Below are 17,971 nucleotides of genomic sequence, written 5' to 3' on the forward strand. Positions count from 1 at the left end.
TTAGGTTAGTTAGGTTTAAGTAGTTCTAAGTTCTAGGGGACTGATGACCACAGCTGTTAAGTCCTATAGTGCTCAGAGCCATTTGAACCAATTTTTTGTATTGGAAAGCATTTCACCATCTTATTCGCAACAGCCGTGCTCCCTCCTATCTCCTCCAGCGTGATATTCACCCCCTCCACCAACAAGCCAAGCATAGCCAACCACTTTGCGTCCTCCATCTCTGACACGTTCACCATCTCACATGACCCCCACTTCGATTACTCCTTATTCCCGACAGTCCATGAGCATACGAATACCTTCTTCTCGGCCCTGGCTCCTAGTTTCTAGTACCTCGACAACATACCACAGACAGAACTCAAACCTAAAAATTCTGCCACTGACGCCTCCTCCTATCGTCCCATCAGCCTCACCTTTGTGTTCAGTAAGGTTTTTGAGTGTATCTTATCCTGACGTTTCCATAAACACCTACTATAACACCTACCCATTCCTGTCCATCAATGTGGCTTCTGTCCCAATTTCTCCTCTGACGACAAACTCCTGCAGCTTACTCCTCTCCTCTCTCACCAAATCAACATCTACAAATAGATCATTTTTGTCTTCCATGACCTCGAAAAAGTATATGACCATGTCTGGCATTCCATCTACCTCTTTAAGCTCCAGACCTCCACACATCACATAAAATAATTCCGCCTCATCGCATCTTTTCTCTCAAGCCACCCATCTTATATCACCATCAACAAGACCGTCTCCCATATCCTCCATCCCATGTGGTGTGCCCCAAGATTCTGTACTTTCACCTCTCCTGTATGTCCTCTACACTACCAAATATGCCATAGCCTCCTCCTTCAGGTCATCTCCTCCAGTACGCTGCTTACACTGTCTCCCTCTCCGTTTACCCTACACTTCAAAAATCCCAATGCTCCCTCCAGCTCCATCTCAGCCAGTTCACCTCCAGGTGCAGCCAGTGGCTCCTCAAAATCAACCCTACCAAAATCCAGGCATTAATTATAGGCTGAACCACCCATAGCTTCCGTACCCACGATTTTTACCTTATCATTCACAACCGTCATATCCAGCTAACTAAGACACTAAAATACCTCAGATTAACACTTGATCACAGACTAATATGGAAGCCCCATCTACTAACTATTCAAGAGAAAGCCCACAATAGAGTAAAATTACTGAAACTACTGACTGGCTGATCCTCCACACCTATAAACCCCTGATCTAACCCATACTATGCTATACAAATGTGGCATAGACTTCCACTCACCATCTTTTTATTACGCTCTACAGATCCTCAAACGCCATGCACTCCACCTAGCCTTTCGAATTCACTTGCCCCTCCCCAACCACATCCTCTACCATCTTATAAAATTCTCCATCCTACCCTTCCATCTCGAACACCTCCGAATATCCTACGTTACCTGTAAATTCTACACTACCCACTGCCTAGTTTTTACCCTGCTCACTGATCCTGGTACCCTGCCACACGTCTACCACTGCATTCCCCCAATGCTATACCTCCACACTTTCTGTACCCTCTCCCAATGAAGCTTTAATTGCCTTCCCTCACCCAACCGTGAAATGTGCCCTGATATACACCCACCCTACCAGACCTAAAAGAACCCACCCCACTTCTCCCAGTCAGGCCTCCCTTTCTCCACCTCCACGCACATCCTTAGGCTCGGTTTGGAACAGCATCCTTCTTCACTCAACCGAATCCCTCCTCCAAATATCCGTCCACTCAAAAGCCTTCTTACACACTACTCGAACTGCTACATTCCCACGATACCTCTCTCCCTGGCAGTCTATGCCCACTCATCACATCACTTGTCTATATCTCTTCCTTAATCGGTCAACACACCGGCTTTTTACTGTTTTTAACTTTCCCAGCTGTCCGTCTCTCCTATATTTTGTGAAACACGCATTTGTCATCTCATCTGTGTCAATATTTTAATTAATCAACAAATCCCTCTTTCATATTTTAAATGACGCAAGTGACAATCTGTCTTTTTAATGTGTCAAACATTCATTTTATCAACCACCGTGTCCAGTTTTACAATATGTTTTAAAACTTTTAGTCTCATATGGCTGAAGAGTGGCGACTTGTATCCGCTGACAGCCCCCACCGCGCCCGTATGGGTCAACGGGAATGAAATGACAATAAACGAAAGACAAGAGGGTAAGCGAGTTGACAGCGATCCGCAAATGACAAAGCTAGAAGGAAGACTACGGACCTGTCAGCACGCCGCTTAAGGAAGCTGCCCGGAGTAAACAGCCGAGCCAGCCGCGCCGCCAAACTTCCTGCATCGACTCTCACGGACTCTAGCAGGCCGTCGCCGTACACACAGGCCAGTTCCAGCGTCCGATTCCGTCTTGCCTCGCGAGAAGTCTCTACCGTTAGAAATGTACCACCAACTACGTACTCTCCTTGCAAGCCAGACTGAGGTAGCTTATTCATTTCTCAGTTTCAAAAATTAATCTGGCGAAGTACCATTCCTAAGCTGGCCCTTGTCAAATGTAAATTTTTATTTTTAATGAACATAAGTTGATTTTATAAATTTAATTATAGCTTGGACACAGAAGTACACAACCTGAGCAGCTGTCTCAATGTACTGAATATCTGTCTAAGGCAGAAATGAAGACTTTGTGTCTGTCTTTCTGCCCTAGTTCGGATTCAGCACTTGAAGGTGGTGAGCTGTGTGACAAACTTATTCCGTGGCACAGGTATGCACAGACGAAAGAGTTTTGCACGCAGAACAACAATGGTGTTCATCACAAATGATAAACTTTTTACAACAGAAGTATTTTATGTCAACAGTAATTTTATGTGCGTGTCTGGAGCAATCAGTTCAAAGTGAGCGTAATGAAGATCCAGAATAAAACAGTGAGGAACCATCGCCATCACACGGTGATAACTGCCGCACTCTGGGCTCCCGCAACGTGTAACACGATTCTCGACTCCACATAATATTGTTCAGTTGTTGTAACGGTCCAACGGAGCCATGTTTGTTCCGTTGTAATCGGGGCAAGAGTTCAGTTGACCCTTGTGCTGCAGCTCTACCATGGAAACCAGCAGAATGGTTTGGTCAGGAGAGCTCTGCGACTTACAACATGGACTAATCATTGGGTGTCACCTGAGTAAGGAATCCATCAAGGACATTTTAACCTTTCTAAAGCTGACAAAGTGAACTGTGAAGTGGAAACGTGAAGGAACAACCACAGCTAAACCAAGACCAGGTAACCTCATATACTGACGGACTGGGTCCGATGACCATTGTGCAGGGTGGTTGTAAGAAATCGCATGAATTCAGCGGAAGGAATCAGTCGTGAGTTCCAAAGTGTAACCAGCAGTCCAGCTTGCAAAATTACTGAGTGTAGGGCGTTAAAAAGGATGGAGTACAATAGTGGAGCAGATCCTCATAAGTCACACGTTTCTGTAGTCAATGCCAAGCGACGTTTGAGGTGGAGCAAAGAGCGACGCCCATGGACAGTGGATCAGTGGAAACGAATGATTTGAAGTGACGAATCTCGCTATATCGTATGGCAATCCAAGTAAAAGGTTTGGGCTAGGGTTTGGCGAATGCTTGCATAACTTTACCAACCATCACACAAGGTGGGCGGAAGCTCCTGTTACAAACGTCTAGGACTTGTAGGGGGTAGTGAATACAGAATATTTTGAATAGGAACCCATGTCCGGAATCGTATCGTTTCCGTTCTACGACAGTTTCATTTCAGATGTGTACCTCGTCAACGTCTGCTTAGGGCGAGAGAAACGTCTCAGAGTTCCCTGTCCCGGTATGCAACAGGGTAGACACGATGACGTGCACTACGTCAAACGATCCCCAGATGTCACTTATTGTCTGCTTTGCTGTGAGACCGAGTCAATACCTGTGCATCACGAATAGAGGAGTCCGCCCCCGGTAGCTGAGTGGAGCACAGGTCTTCTTTTTAAGGTAGGATACGAAACCCTCACCCTTCCTCGTAGTCGTGGAGGTCTTGGACTCGTCCACGTACGCGACCGAGCAGTGGCTATTTATGTAACCACAATGATAAAGATGTGGACACGACACCAGACAAGTCTGACGGGCAGCTTGATAGACGAACTCGCTCCAACTTCTCTTTCGGCTCCGGTAGCGGTGGCTGACATCTCACCATCGCTTGCCCATATGCGAACCTTCTTTGTGGAACACAGTTATGTACATATGGAACTACCGACTACCAGGACGGCGACGGCACGTGATATATATCACATCTTGACTCGACGACGGCCGAATAACGCCGTAGAGCGCCGCCAACCAACAGTTACGTGGTCAGTGGTATGGCGTACAGTGCACCACCCACACCTTGATACGGGAACGCGCGCACTGTGGTATCAGGTGGTAAATGGGAAATACGTGACTCGTTCCAGGTTGCATAAAATTCATATGGCGGACGAGCCACTGTGTCCGCAGTGCAATGTTATAGACGCTGAGGAGCGTCGCCTGATATGCGGTCCTTCGGCGGACGTATGGTGTTTGGTCAAAAAAATGATCGCCTTCCTCCTTCGGGTGGGGCCGCAAACAATAGAACCACGCACACTACTTCTCCCAGATAGGACATATTCTCCCCGAACGAAGACAAACGCAGTGACTTGGATTCGAGGTTTGACTGTGCGTTATCTTTTCCGAGACGGCAGTAAGAATGTGCTTGACTTTTGGGCCTTACTACAGGAACATCACTCACAGCTTATGGGACATCCGAGATATCGAACATATTACGCAAATTTTTTAGGGAGTGCCTTGCTTGATCCCCCACCCAGTTGGGGTGTCCCGGGTAGGAGAATGTAATTATTGTCTATAAGTATCAGAACACGAAAGGACCAGGACAGTGGAGAGGATCCACAAACACACGTGAAGACGTACCCGACACCAACGCGAGGTATGACGGGTTTAGTGAGGTACGCGCCTAAAAGAGGAACGTAGAACGTTATTGTTTTGTACTGACAGAAGAAGGATATTTTATTTTATTTTTTCACTATTATGTAAAAAAAAAGAAGTCCACTTATTTACGTTTCCCAGAAACTTTTATTTTATAAAGTTATCGTCTTATATATTTAAAAAAAATGCTAGAAGCAGTTTATGTTTGTATTAAAAAAAAAAAAAAAGTTGGTAGAGCACTTGCCCGCGAAAGGCGAAAGTCCTGAGTTCGAGTCTCGGTCGGAAAAAAAAAAAGTGGTCAGCGCGACGCACTGTCAATCCAAAGGTCCCGGGTTCGATTCCCGGCTGAGTCGGAGATTTTCTCCGCTCGGGGACTGGGTATTGTGCTGTCCTAATCATCATTATTTCATCCTCATCGACGCGCAAGTCGCCGAAGTGGCGTCAAATCGAAAAACTTGCACCAGGCGAACGGTCGATCCACCGGTAGGCCCTCGTCACACATTATTATTATACCGATAGAGGAAACATGGTTCAGTACACATTTGCGGAATACAAATGGCTCTGAGCAGTATGGGACTTAACACCTGAGGTCATCAGACACTTAGAACTACTTAAACCTAACTAACCTAAGGACATCATACACATCCATGCCTGAGGCAGGATTCGAACCTGCGATCGTAGCGGTCACGCTGTTCCAGACTGAAGCGCCTAGAACCGCTCAGCCGCACCGGCCGGCCTGCGCAATACACAGACATGCCTCTTGTGTATGGCGAAGCTGGAGGTAACGGAAGAGCTGCTAGTCGGCTGTATCACGAACGTTCTCTACACCGTCACACTCTATCGCACAAACTGTTGGCCCAAGTTACACAACTGCTACGAGAAACGGGTACCTTCACCGTGAGGAGGCAGGACTGTGGTGCTCCACGGCGACGCCTCACTCCCGAATTTGAAGAAGGTGTACTGTGTCGCATTGAAGATAGCCCGTCAACGAGTTCGCGAACAATTGCGCGTGCAATGGCTGTTAGTCACAGTACCGTCTTAGACGTCCTGCATGAGCAACAATTACATCCGTACCACTTACAAAGGGTACACGCTATGGGTCCAGCAGACATTCCACAACTTTCCTTCTGTACATGGTATCTGAAGCACTGCATCGGCGCCCCTGTTTCCACGTCGAGTTATCTTCACAGATGAATGTAGGTTCACAAGGGATGCTCAAAATAGTCATATCTGGGCGGACGAAAACCCTCATGCCACGCATGTTCAGGGATTTCAAGACAGGTTTGGAATTAACGTGTGGACAGGTATTCTGGACGGTCATGTGATTAGACCATACCTCCTTCCATCCAAGCTCACGGGTCCCACATACTTAGTCTTCCTACGACTCATAATGGACCCGTTCCTGGGAGCTGTGCCATCGAATGTCCGTCAGGAAATGTGGTTTCAGCATGATGAAGCACCACCTCACTTTTTACTGGCTGTCCGGAGACATCTCAACAGACGATATGGTGAAAGATGGATAGGCCGTGGTGGTCCAACCGCGTGGCCGCCACGATCGCTGGATTTCACCCCTATGGATTACTTCTTGTGGGGTCGTATGCAGAGCCTAATTTATGAGACGCCTTTAGAGACAGTGGAAGATCTGCTGGCACGAGTTCTGGTCGCTGCACAAGACAATGAAGAGACACCAGGTGAGATGGAGAGAGTGTACCACAACATGCTTCGGAGGTGCAATGTGTGCAACGTTGGTGGTCGCCAAATAGAGCCGCTGTTGTAATGCATCGGTACGTTGTGGCTGGTGCCGTAGATGCTGGGTTCTTTTTGTTGTCGACCAATGTAAACAAAAATGGTTCAAATGGCTCTGAGCACTATGGGACTTAACTTCTGAGGTCATCAGTCCCCTAGAACTTAGAACTACTTAAACCTAACTAACCTAAGGACATCACACACATCCATGCCCGAGGCAGGATTCGAACCTGCTACCGTAGCGGTCGCGCGGTTACAGACTGTAGCGCCTAGAACCGCTCGGCCAACCCGGCCGGCCCAGTGTAAACCATAAGGTGTAAGTTGTAATGCAAATGCGTAAGTAATAACGGAACGAGTCAGTATTCTTTTCAAATGGATTTCAGCAGTTGTACTGGGTCACGCCTAAGTACATTCCTCACGTGAGTGTGGATGAGAATCATCTGCATTGAAACTGTCGTAGAACGGAAACGATACGTTTCCGGTCATGGGTTCCTATTCAAAATGTTATGTACTCACTAAATCTACATTTCCTAGAAGTGAAGTCGGGAATTTCCGACCACCCTGTATGTAGTGCCAGCAGGGAAGTACGAAGGTGGTGGTGTTACAGTATCTCGATATTTTTCGCTGTTAGAGTGTGGTCCCTGCGATTAAGAAAGCGCTAAATACAGAAGGATATGAGCACATTTTACAGCACTGTGTACTGCATACGGTAGAGGAACAGTTGGGAGCCGGCCGCTGTGACCGAGTGGTTCTAGGCGCTTCAGTCCGGAACCGCGCTGCTGCTACGTCGCAGTTTCGAATCATGCCACGGGCATGGATGTGTGTGATGTCCTTAGATTAGTTAGGTTTAAGTAGTTCTAAGTCTAGGGGACTGATGACCTCAGATGATAAGTCCCATAGTGCTTCAAGCCATTTGAACCATTTGAACAGTTGGGAGACGATGGTTGTTTGTATCAACATGACAATGCGTCCTGTTGTTAAGTAACATCTGTGAGGCAATGGATAGTGGATAACAGCATTCCTGAAATGGACTCGCTTGCCCATGGTCCCGACCTTAACTCAGTGGAACACTTTTGGGAGGAGTTGTAACGTCGACTTTGCTCCAGACCCCAGCATGCAACATCACTACCTCGTCCGGTCTGGGATCTTGAGGAATAATGGGCTGCCATTCCTCCACAGACATTGAGACACTTCATTGAAAGAGTCCCCAGCAAAACTATAGTCGTCATAAAGGCGAAGGACAGACACAGCTCTTATTAATGTCCACTAATATGTATCTAGATGCCTTTGATCAGATAGTGTATGATAGCTTACCGCTGGAGGGAAAAGGGTTTGGCTGGCTCTGAGCACTATGGGACTTAACAGCTGAGGTCATCGGTCCCCTAGAACTTAGAACTACTTAAACCTAACCAACCTAAGGACATCACACACATCCATACCCAAGGCAGGATTCGAACCTGCGACCGCAGCGGTCGCGCGGTTCCAGACTGAAGCGCTTAGAACCGCTCGGCCACTCCGGCCGGCGGAAAAGGGTTTGACACACATTACGTGTTTGCGATGTAGCTTCTGTTCAGAGCTAGTGAAAAAAGGATGCAAGTATTTGTAACTGATCGTAAATTGAAAAGTATATTTTGCATGGATTGTTTCAAAACTGGTACAGTGGTGACGGGAGGTCAGGCCTCCTGGACAATGTCTGTGGACTAACTGCTGTGCCTGCCCCTTCCTACGCCGTCACTAAACTTCAGCTTGGAGGGGAATGCACTCCGTCTTCAGGCCTCGAGTGGCCTACCGAGACCATCCGACCGCCGTGTCATCCTCAGAGGAGGATGCGGATAGGAGGAGCATGGGGTCAGCACACCGCTCTCCCGGTCGTTATGATGGTATTCTTGACCGAAGCCGCTACTATTCGGTCGAGTAGCTCCTCAAGTGGCATCACGAGGCTCAGTGCACCCCGAAAAACGGCAACAGCGCATGGCGGTCTGGATGGTCACCCATCCAAGTGCCGACCACGCCCGACAGCGCTTAACTTGGGTGATCCCAAGGGAACCGGTGTATACACTGCGGCAAAGCCGTTGCCTTTGGAGGGGAAGGTGGACAGATTACCTCTCTATCTCGGTTCTCACTCACTGCAGACATTACTTGTCCTTCAAGTAGCTCTTCAGTTATCCTTACAGCGCTGAGTGCACCACGGCCCTGTCCTCTCACTAAGAAAAATCCGTAGCCTTATCGGTAATCGTATGTGGATACTCCATGTGTCAATTGGAAACTCAGACCGCTAAGTTATGGAGGGGTTTGAGACAGTAAACAAACGAAATCATGGACTTATTCGTGAGTAACGAGCTACTGTCTACTTCCTGTTTATAGATCCATTTGGCAGAAGCGCTATTAACTGCAATGGATACTAGAAAAACTGTTGTGTAGGGAAGGTGCCGTTGCGTGATCCAATGTTGTTTAGTGGATGACTGCTTATATACATCCTTGTGATACCTATCCGGGATATTGTTCCTCCGCAAAACATGAAAATCTGTATTTCAAAAGCTAGGCTGCGAAAACAGATGTCGCACGGTCAGTGATGTGGTTTGGGAAGTGTGGTTTGCAGGAAAAGCAGATGCCAGGCTGAGAGTCATTGGAAGAGCCCTAAGAAAATGTGACTCATTCACTGCAGAAGTTGTTTACAAAACAATCGTTGAATTGAGTGTCACACATGTCTGCTACCCTCACAATATAGAACTAATAAAGAAAATAGAAAATATCCAAAGATATCGTTTAGTCATGGGTTCATTCAGCAAGTAGGAAAGTGTGATGAAGATGCTCACTGAACTCTATTGGTAGATGGCACGAGATAGACATTGTGCATCACGGAGAGAATGCACATAAAATTTCGAGAACATGTATTCCAAGAAGAGTCATATAACATATGCCTCCTCCCACAAACTTCTCGCGAGACGCCCATGACGAGGAAATTAAAGAAATTCGAGCTCATATAGTAGTTTGCTGACAGTCGTTATTCGGGCACACCATTCGTGAGTGGAGTAGGAAAATTGGGTGGGGATAACAGTGGTAAACATGAACAGCACACCGTAAGGTGACTAGCAGAGAACAGGTTTAGAACTATGTAAAAATCATAAGCAAGATGACTTAATTCTGGTGAATGCGATGTTTGCATCTAACTCTGAAAAGGATCATAAATGAAACAACTCATAAAATCATGAAGAAACAAATTTTCCTACTGTGGAACGTACTGAATGAAACGAAAAGATTTGGAAAAAAATGTGACGTACCGCGAATATAGTGAGGAGGGGCCCTTTGGAATCGATAAGAGAGTGAATCGTGCTGTAAATCGATATTAATAAATTCAGGATGGTACTCATAGGAGTTTGATACCATTCCTCACAAAGGCACTGTTACAAATCTTTGAGGAATGTTGGTGAAGGGTAGCAAGAATGTAAATATTTTCCCAGTATAAGCAATGATAATATTTGAATCCACTGATGAGAAGACCAGGTATGATGTGTTGCCTCATTCTCGTACTGATCCAATAAGATTCGGTGTTTGTAGCAGTGCGACTGATTCCATTATCATCCAGGAGGATGCAATACCCTACAAGGGACGATGGCAGCACCAATTCCACACGTTCGGTAACGTCGGATTACGGAAGTGATAGGGAAGTGTGACAATGAGAAATCAGTGAGGTGCAATATCTCCATGTACAGCCATCAGTGCATCTAAACATCATGGCACGGAATTCACGTGGTCTTTATCCGAGTCCAAATAGCTTCATTAGACGTTGCTGCAGGGCGGTGACGAACGAGTTGCCGACCAACCATACACAAAAGATATTCCGTGGACAGCGTGACAGGCTATGGAAGCAATTGTAACTGCCGTTCTTCTCCAAAAAGCTTGAACATTCTACACCCCATATGATTGGACTTGTGTTGTTGGCACACGGCATGTACTGTTATCTGAAAGACGATCACTACTTGGGGCTTTAAGCCTATCTGGTGTGACAGTTGCTGCTTACATTGTCCGCGGTACATATGAGTAGATGTCACATGATGCATCCATTGGTGCTCCAAACTGCTATACTTGCATTTTTCGACAGCCTGATAAACAATATAGGTTATGTGGTTGCAGTCATAACGTTAGCGTGTGACGCGTATGCGTTACTACGGGACAGGTTATAACGGGACTAGCCTGAGAACTCTGAGCAGGCCAGATAAAGCACTCGTTTGCCCATTTCAACCTGAGTTTGCAGTTTCTGGACAGTGAAAGCAGACACAGTAACTTACGTGGAGCAGTCCAACTCGCTGCCAGCCAGCTTACCCCTCGTGGGAAACGGAGATAACAATAAGAAAAAAAAAGAAAAAAAATACACGAGTCACATATCGTCAATAGCCGTCGATTGCATCGTATACAAATTGTACCGACATTGGCACACTGCACCTGTCGAGCAAGTCACTGACTTCACTCCGTGGAAAATAAATACACATATACATATATACAATATGCTTAAATATATATAGACTCTAAGGCAAAAAAGGACGCACCAACCCGCAGCAAGAAGGAATTATAGAATATGACGGAAATAGGTACATGTGATGTACATGTAAGCAAAAAAAAAGATTACAATTACAGAAAAAATGGATGATTTATTGATGAGAAACAGCTTCACAAATTGAACAAGTTAATAACGCACTGGTTCACCTCTGGCTTTTATACCAGCAGTTATTAGGCTTGACATTGATTGATAGAGAGGTCGTATGTCCTTCTGAGGGATATCGTGGCAAATTCTGTCCAACTGGCATGTTAGATTGTCGAAAACCTGAGATGGTTGGAGAGCCCTGCTCATAATCCTCCAAACGCCCTCAATTGGGGACAGATCCGGCGACCTTGGTGGCCAAGATAGGGTTTGGCAGGCACGAAGATAAGCAGTAGAAACTCACGCTGTATGCTGACAGGAATTATCTTGCTGAAATGTAAGTCCAGTGTTGCTTGTCCTGAAGAGAAACAAAACGGGACATAGAATATCGTCGACGCACCACTGTGCTGTAAGAGTGACGCGGATGACAAACAAAGGGGCCCAGACCATCACTCGTGGTTGTTGGGCCGTATGGCAGACAACAGTCAGTTCAGTATCCCACCGCTGGACATCTGGGATCAGATCGAATAGGAAAGCATCTCCGAAGACGACGCCACTCTGGCCAATGAGATTCCAGGCCGAAGACGTGTCTGGAGACGTCCCGGACAGTGACGGGATGCCACTCTTACTTTGGCCCTCCATACAACCTGCTAACAAAGGAGTAAGGGTCTGGGGTGGCATTTCAGTTCATAGCTGTACCCCTTTGTTTGCCATCCTCGGCGCCCTTATAGCACAGTGGTACGTCGACGATACTCTACGCCCCGTTTTGTTGCCCTTCAAGGCAAGTCATCTTGGGCTAATATTTTAGCAAGATAATGCCCGTCTGCACACAGCGAGAATTTCTACTGCTTTTTTTGTGCTTTCCAAACCCTACCTTAACCAGCAAGTTCGCCAGAGTCTTCCCCAACTGAGAAAGTTGGGAGCATTATGGGTAGGGCTCTCCACCCACCTCGGAATTTTGACTGTTGGACAGAATTTGGCACCATATCCCTCAAGAGGACATCCAACAACTCCATCAATCAATGCCAAGCCGAATAACTGCTAGCAAAAGGGCCCCCTCTTGAATAAATCATCCAGTTGTTCTGAAACTGTAATAATTTGTTTGTCTGTACATTTACATCACATCCGCCAATTTCCGTACCATTCGGATAATTCCTTCGTGGTGCGTTTTTTCCCCTAAAGTATATCAAAAAATGTGCTGCTATTGTAAATATTTCTGTACCGATCGGAAGATCACCTCTGACGTTGTTTGTGAACACACACTCAGTTACCGTGTGCGCTACACTTACGGACAGAAAGCCGCACTTAAATGGATTGCAGCACTTCAGTTGAAAGTAAAGCACTGGAGGGGACGCATTCGAGACGTCAGTGGAAAACTAGAGTAATCATCCATCATGCCATGAAGAACGACCATGACCAATGATCGGACCGTATCATCACTTTAAGCGAAGAAGACTGGTCAACCAGGGAAGTTACCCGACGTGTGCACCGAGCCAAAATGATGTGGTGCGGACATGGGATCGGTTCCAATTGGCAGGTAGTGTTTGAGTACTTACAACGCACAGGACATCCACGTTCGACAGGTGCGCATAATAATCGATATCTACGGCTTTTGAGTCAAAGGAACCGTGGTCTGACTGCTCCAGAACTGAATTCGGCATTCGAAGAGGCTACAGGACGTCGTGTATCGCATGAAACTGGTAGGAGACGATTGTATGATGCGAATCCCCATTTCCGTGGCATGCACTTCGTCGTACACCTCAATACCATGGACTTCGTTGCAGATAGACAAGAAATCACGCAAAGTGGACACACCAGGATTGGCTGTGGGTGTTACTTTCTGTCAGAAATCAGATCTATTTGTTCCTTGATAATCTCTGACAACATGTTTGGACACAACCCGGTAATATCGACCACCTCCAACACTGTGTCCCAGATGTGCAACAAGGTGGTGATGGAGCAATGTTCAGGGGTGGAATTTCAAGGGACACCGTACGTGTCTCGTAGTTGTTGAGGGCAATCTCCTGCTCTACGGCACAGAGGCGAGATTCTGCAACCAATAATGAGACCGTATCGCCAACATGGTTTTGAAACTTTCATCTTCATGGATGATATCTCACCCGAACACGTTCCTTCGGCATGCTAGGATCACCAGACCTGTCTACTACTTGGACATGAACCCAACCGAACGTGTGTGGGATCGACTGAAACGAGCTGTTTTTGGACGTCGACAATGACCATGTACTCTGCGCGACTTACGCAGAATCGCCATTGAAGAATGGGACAATTTGGACCAGAGCGCTGGTTTGATGATCTCATCAATGATATACCACGACGGATTCAAGCCTGCATCCGAACAACGGGACGTTCCACCACGTACTAACGTTGGTGAGGACTACTTCGAATAACTCCCCATGAGAGACAAATTACTTTTCTCTTTACACTCTTTTTTTAAATTTGGTTGTCTGTACACATTGCCAATGAATATATACGCATGCTTCAAAGCCAAGTTCTGTTTTCTGTGCCACGAAATTTCGTAATAAACGTTTGACGCAGAACTTCTGTTGATGTGTGGATTTGTCTGGGACACAGGGGCATATTAACCTATCCCCTTCACCCTCCCCCTTCCGTCCTCTCCTTGATTGTGACCAAGATTCTTGGGAGGTCTCTTTTGGTTGTAGGGCAAATGTGGGAACCGGAAATCCTCTGAACTGGGACTCCCTCCGCCCCGCTATGGGTCCGCCTGCTCTCTGACTGAAAAAGCCCTGGCTCTAGATTGGCTCTGAAGTCGAAACAGCTTGTTCAGCCTTTACGGGAAGAGAATAAGTATTAAAAATAAGTAGCAGTCAGTAGTCTTCCTTCTGCAAACGATGGCGGGGACAGCTGCCGAAAGCTCGATAATTTTATTTGAAATGATGCGACTTGAATACTGAGAAGATGGTACTCGTGTTCTTATTAGAGGTAACAATCATCTTTACATTCCTCTTCACCCTATCAGGAAGTTTAGCCTTTCTTGCACTTATGATTTTAGTGGATCAAGTTTCACAATGAAATCTGCTTTCATGAGCCTAAATAAAGTACTCTAAATACCTCTGTAGACTTGTGACTGTTGTCGCAGATATCCGAATTAAGTGGGGAAAGATGATAATATAATGTCTAGCACGGCGATAGATCAACACAATACGTACTTATTGGCATGTCAGGATACGTCTAGATGATTTGTAGTACAAACGAAAGACAGAACGCTACCGGTTAGTCGGGAAACCGGTTCTATAAATAAGCATTTTTTACCACTATGTTCGTATTAGCTTCTCCAACGCGCATACTTTTCAGCCTGATTGTGAACTCTGGAATCCAACTGGAGGTGGACCGTTCTGCTTGCGCGACACACAGTGTATCAATCAAAAGTGAACGTAAAGGTTCAGCATCGGCAAGATGTGTGCGCTCACCTGGGCTGTCCTTCACCTGGAGCCGCAGCTGAGACAGCTCCTGGTCGCCGTTGTCGAAGATGGCAGCGAAGCTCCCGTTGACAATCTTGGGCGACATTGGCGAGTTGGCGAGGAGCAGGCTGGAACCGAACAGCTCGTTGCGTGCACGCGTCTCTGAAACACGATTACACCCATGTGTGCCTCGCAATCTCGTACACTCGCTTCTCCAAGTCTCATGAAAAAAGTAAAAACACTAGTGAAGTTTTCTATGAGGAATACTTCTGGCATAATTGTATCAACGTAAGCGTTTAGGTTACAACATAGCTGCATATTTAGAAACTATGGAACTAGATTTTATTGTTAGTACCAGTAATATTCATGTGTCCGGACGTACAACTCCTGTACTTAAACTAAAAAATTAGACTTCATGATTCAGTGGCGCAGCTTGACAGCTTGAGAGGATAACAGAGAATGCTTGACACATATTGTGGTGTCACCGCCAGACACCACACTTGCTAGGTGGTAGCCTTTAAATCGGCCGCGGTCCGTTAGTATACGTCGGACCCGCGTGTTGCCACTATCAGTGAATTGCAGACCGAGCGCCGGCACACGGCAGGTCTAGTCTAGAGAGACTCCCTAGCACTCGCCCCAGTTGTACAGCCGACTTTGCTAGCGATGGTTCACTGTCTACATACGCTCTCATTTGCAGAGACGACGGTTTAGCATAGCCTTTAGCTACGTCATTTGCTACGACCTAGCAAGGCGCCATATTCAGTTACTACTTCAAGAATGTATTCTGAACAGATAATATTGTGACCCATGTACCGTCAAGAGCGACGTTCATCATTAATGGATTAAAATTAAGTATCAAACTAATTGTGTCCGCTTTCTGAATTCTCATTTCTTGTCATGTTCCAGACCTCACGTCAGTATAGTTCTTCCCTCTTCACGCCAGCCTGCGTGAGCTAAAACGCGTGCATTTCGGCCTCCACTCGTAACACGGTGTTGGCTGTTCTGCCAACACAAAACATATGACAAACCATTATAAGACTACTTAGTTGACCAGCAGCAGTGTGTGTGTGCGTTTGGGCAGAGGTATCTGGTATAGCGGTAGACACAGTATCTCAGCTGTAGGAAAGCAGGTTGATTTACATATGCCATGTCGATGTACTAATCGTGTATCGGCAGCAGGCAACACCCACTTACAGTGCCCGAAAAAAAGTGAAGCATGCAGAAGACATCGTCGGAAGCGACACGTAGAACGGCCACCAGAGTGCATTACTGCTGTTAGTATTTAGAGTTTCAGACAGCATATATAAGCGGCGTGAATAGCGGCATCAACATTCAACACATGACCCAACAAAGCAAACGCGAGGCTCAAACAGCTCTACCTTATGCTTAACAGGCGTAGCACACTGAATAGGAGGGTGTCTAGGTCCATGTACATGACACTTATTCGACCCCTAATGACGTACGCAGCCCCTGTCTGGGGATACGCTGCGCCCACACGCCTGCGCCGTCAGCAGCTTATACAGAACAAAGTACTCAGAATCATAAGCAACGCTCCGCGCTACACACGCGCCGCAGATCTTCACCGGGAATATCGGCTAGATGCCATCTTGCAGGTATTTCCAAAACTCTCCACACGACTGTACACTAACACGAAACACTCGCGTAACCCGTTTATCCTTTCTCTGGCTAACTACGACCAGTACCATAGATGGAAACATAGTAGACCAAAGACACTATTAGCAAGAAACTAAACATCTATGGTCCATAGCACACTAACACGACAGTACTGGCGAGCCCCTGCAACACAGCTACTACTGGTAACCCCAGATGCTCGACCCGCCGAAAGACAGGCAATCGCAGGGAAACCGTACTGTACACAGCACGCAAACCAGCCCCCCTCCTACACTGTGAGCTGATCTATGACCGATCGCCCACTAATGTATGACGACCTTGAACTGTTACAGGGACGCAGCAGCTGCAGCAAGCCCTACAACGAGCTTCCGCAACGACAAAGGTAACGATGCACGATACCTCGCACTAACATAACCACACCTTGCATGCACTGTCGCAGTTAGCAAGTCGCTACTGCCCTTACTATCCGTCCTACTGTCGCAGAGGTTTTTTTCCCTTGGTGCTTGCCTTGGCACCTTTTTTCCTCTGCCCTTACAACGGCTATCCTTCCATCGCTTTCGTCCACTTTCCATCTCCTGATGGATCATGTAAATGAGTAATCTTACCCAGACGCTTGGATAACATCACAGACCGCATCCTATGACTCCTGATTCAAAAACTAACACGTTATACGGAAGTGGCAGTAGAACTTTTGGTTTGGTCACCACGTTGGTTTGGGCGTGGAGGGGACCCATAAAAAAAAAAGGCATTGATTACTGCAAAGGACACGGAGATGCCGCGTACTCGTTTGAGACAGCATTATCAGAAATTGTCAAAATTTGTAAGGGGCCACATTGTGAGCCTTCTTTTGTCTGGCTGGTCGAATCGTACAATATCCAGATTTGTGGAGCATTCGATGTGACACAGGCCAGATGTTAGACTCCATGCGAACGTGAGGTTAAGCATACTCGTCATCAAGGTTCCTGTCGCCTACTTCTGGCGACCACAAGAGAGGATCGCTGTATTTTGCACCATACACACGTGCGTTTGCCATCCGCGTATAAGCAATGGAGTCCATAAAAAAAAAACATTGTCATCTCGCACCATTGGTCGGAGACTAGCAAGAGCCGGACTAGGTTGGTTGGTTTGTGGGATGAAAGGGACCAGACTGCTACGGTCATCGGTCCCTACCGGACTAGGGAATTGCCGTTCCATGTATATACTGCTGTTAACACCGGAACATAAACGGCTACGTTAAGAGTCGTAACAGGGAAGCATGTACAGTTGATGAATGGCATCGCATTGCTTTTAACGATGAGCTACGCTTCTGCAGCACCCTGAATGACCATCGTCGGCGCGTATGGCGGCGATCTGTGGACAGATACTTTTCTTGCAGTGTTTCAGAGAGGCACAGCGGTATTAATACTGAAAACAGGGCTGGGGAGCCATAGGCTATGACTGCCGGTATAGGATGGTACTGATATCTCCATGTGCAAATTTTCATGCGGCAGTATCGTAGCGCCATTTTCCAACAAGACAATGCTCGTCCACAAATAGGACATGTCTCAATGAACTGTCTGCGTGTTGTTGAGGTACTCCAGTGGCCATCAAGA

The 17,971-nt window shown here is 46.7% G+C and overlaps 1 protein-coding gene across 1 annotated transcript in view; it reads right to left on the minus strand.

The window, feature by feature from the left end:
* LOC124555426 (histidine decarboxylase) overlaps positions 1-17,971 on the minus strand; it is a 387,573-nt gene that overhangs the window by 38,441 nt on the left and 331,161 nt on the right. Inside the window, exon 14 of the mRNA XM_047129330.1 lies at positions 14,757-14,909. Coding sequence (XP_046985286.1) covers positions 14,757-14,909 — 153 coding nt within the window. The remainder of the gene's footprint in view (positions 1-14,756; positions 14,910-17,971) is intronic.

The sequence above is a fragment of the Schistocerca americana genome, chromosome X (assembly GCF_021461395.2).
Source record: "Schistocerca americana isolate TAMUIC-IGC-003095 chromosome X, iqSchAmer2.1, whole genome shotgun sequence".
NCBI classification, from domain to species: domain Eukaryota; kingdom Metazoa; phylum Arthropoda; class Insecta; order Orthoptera; family Acrididae; genus Schistocerca; species Schistocerca americana.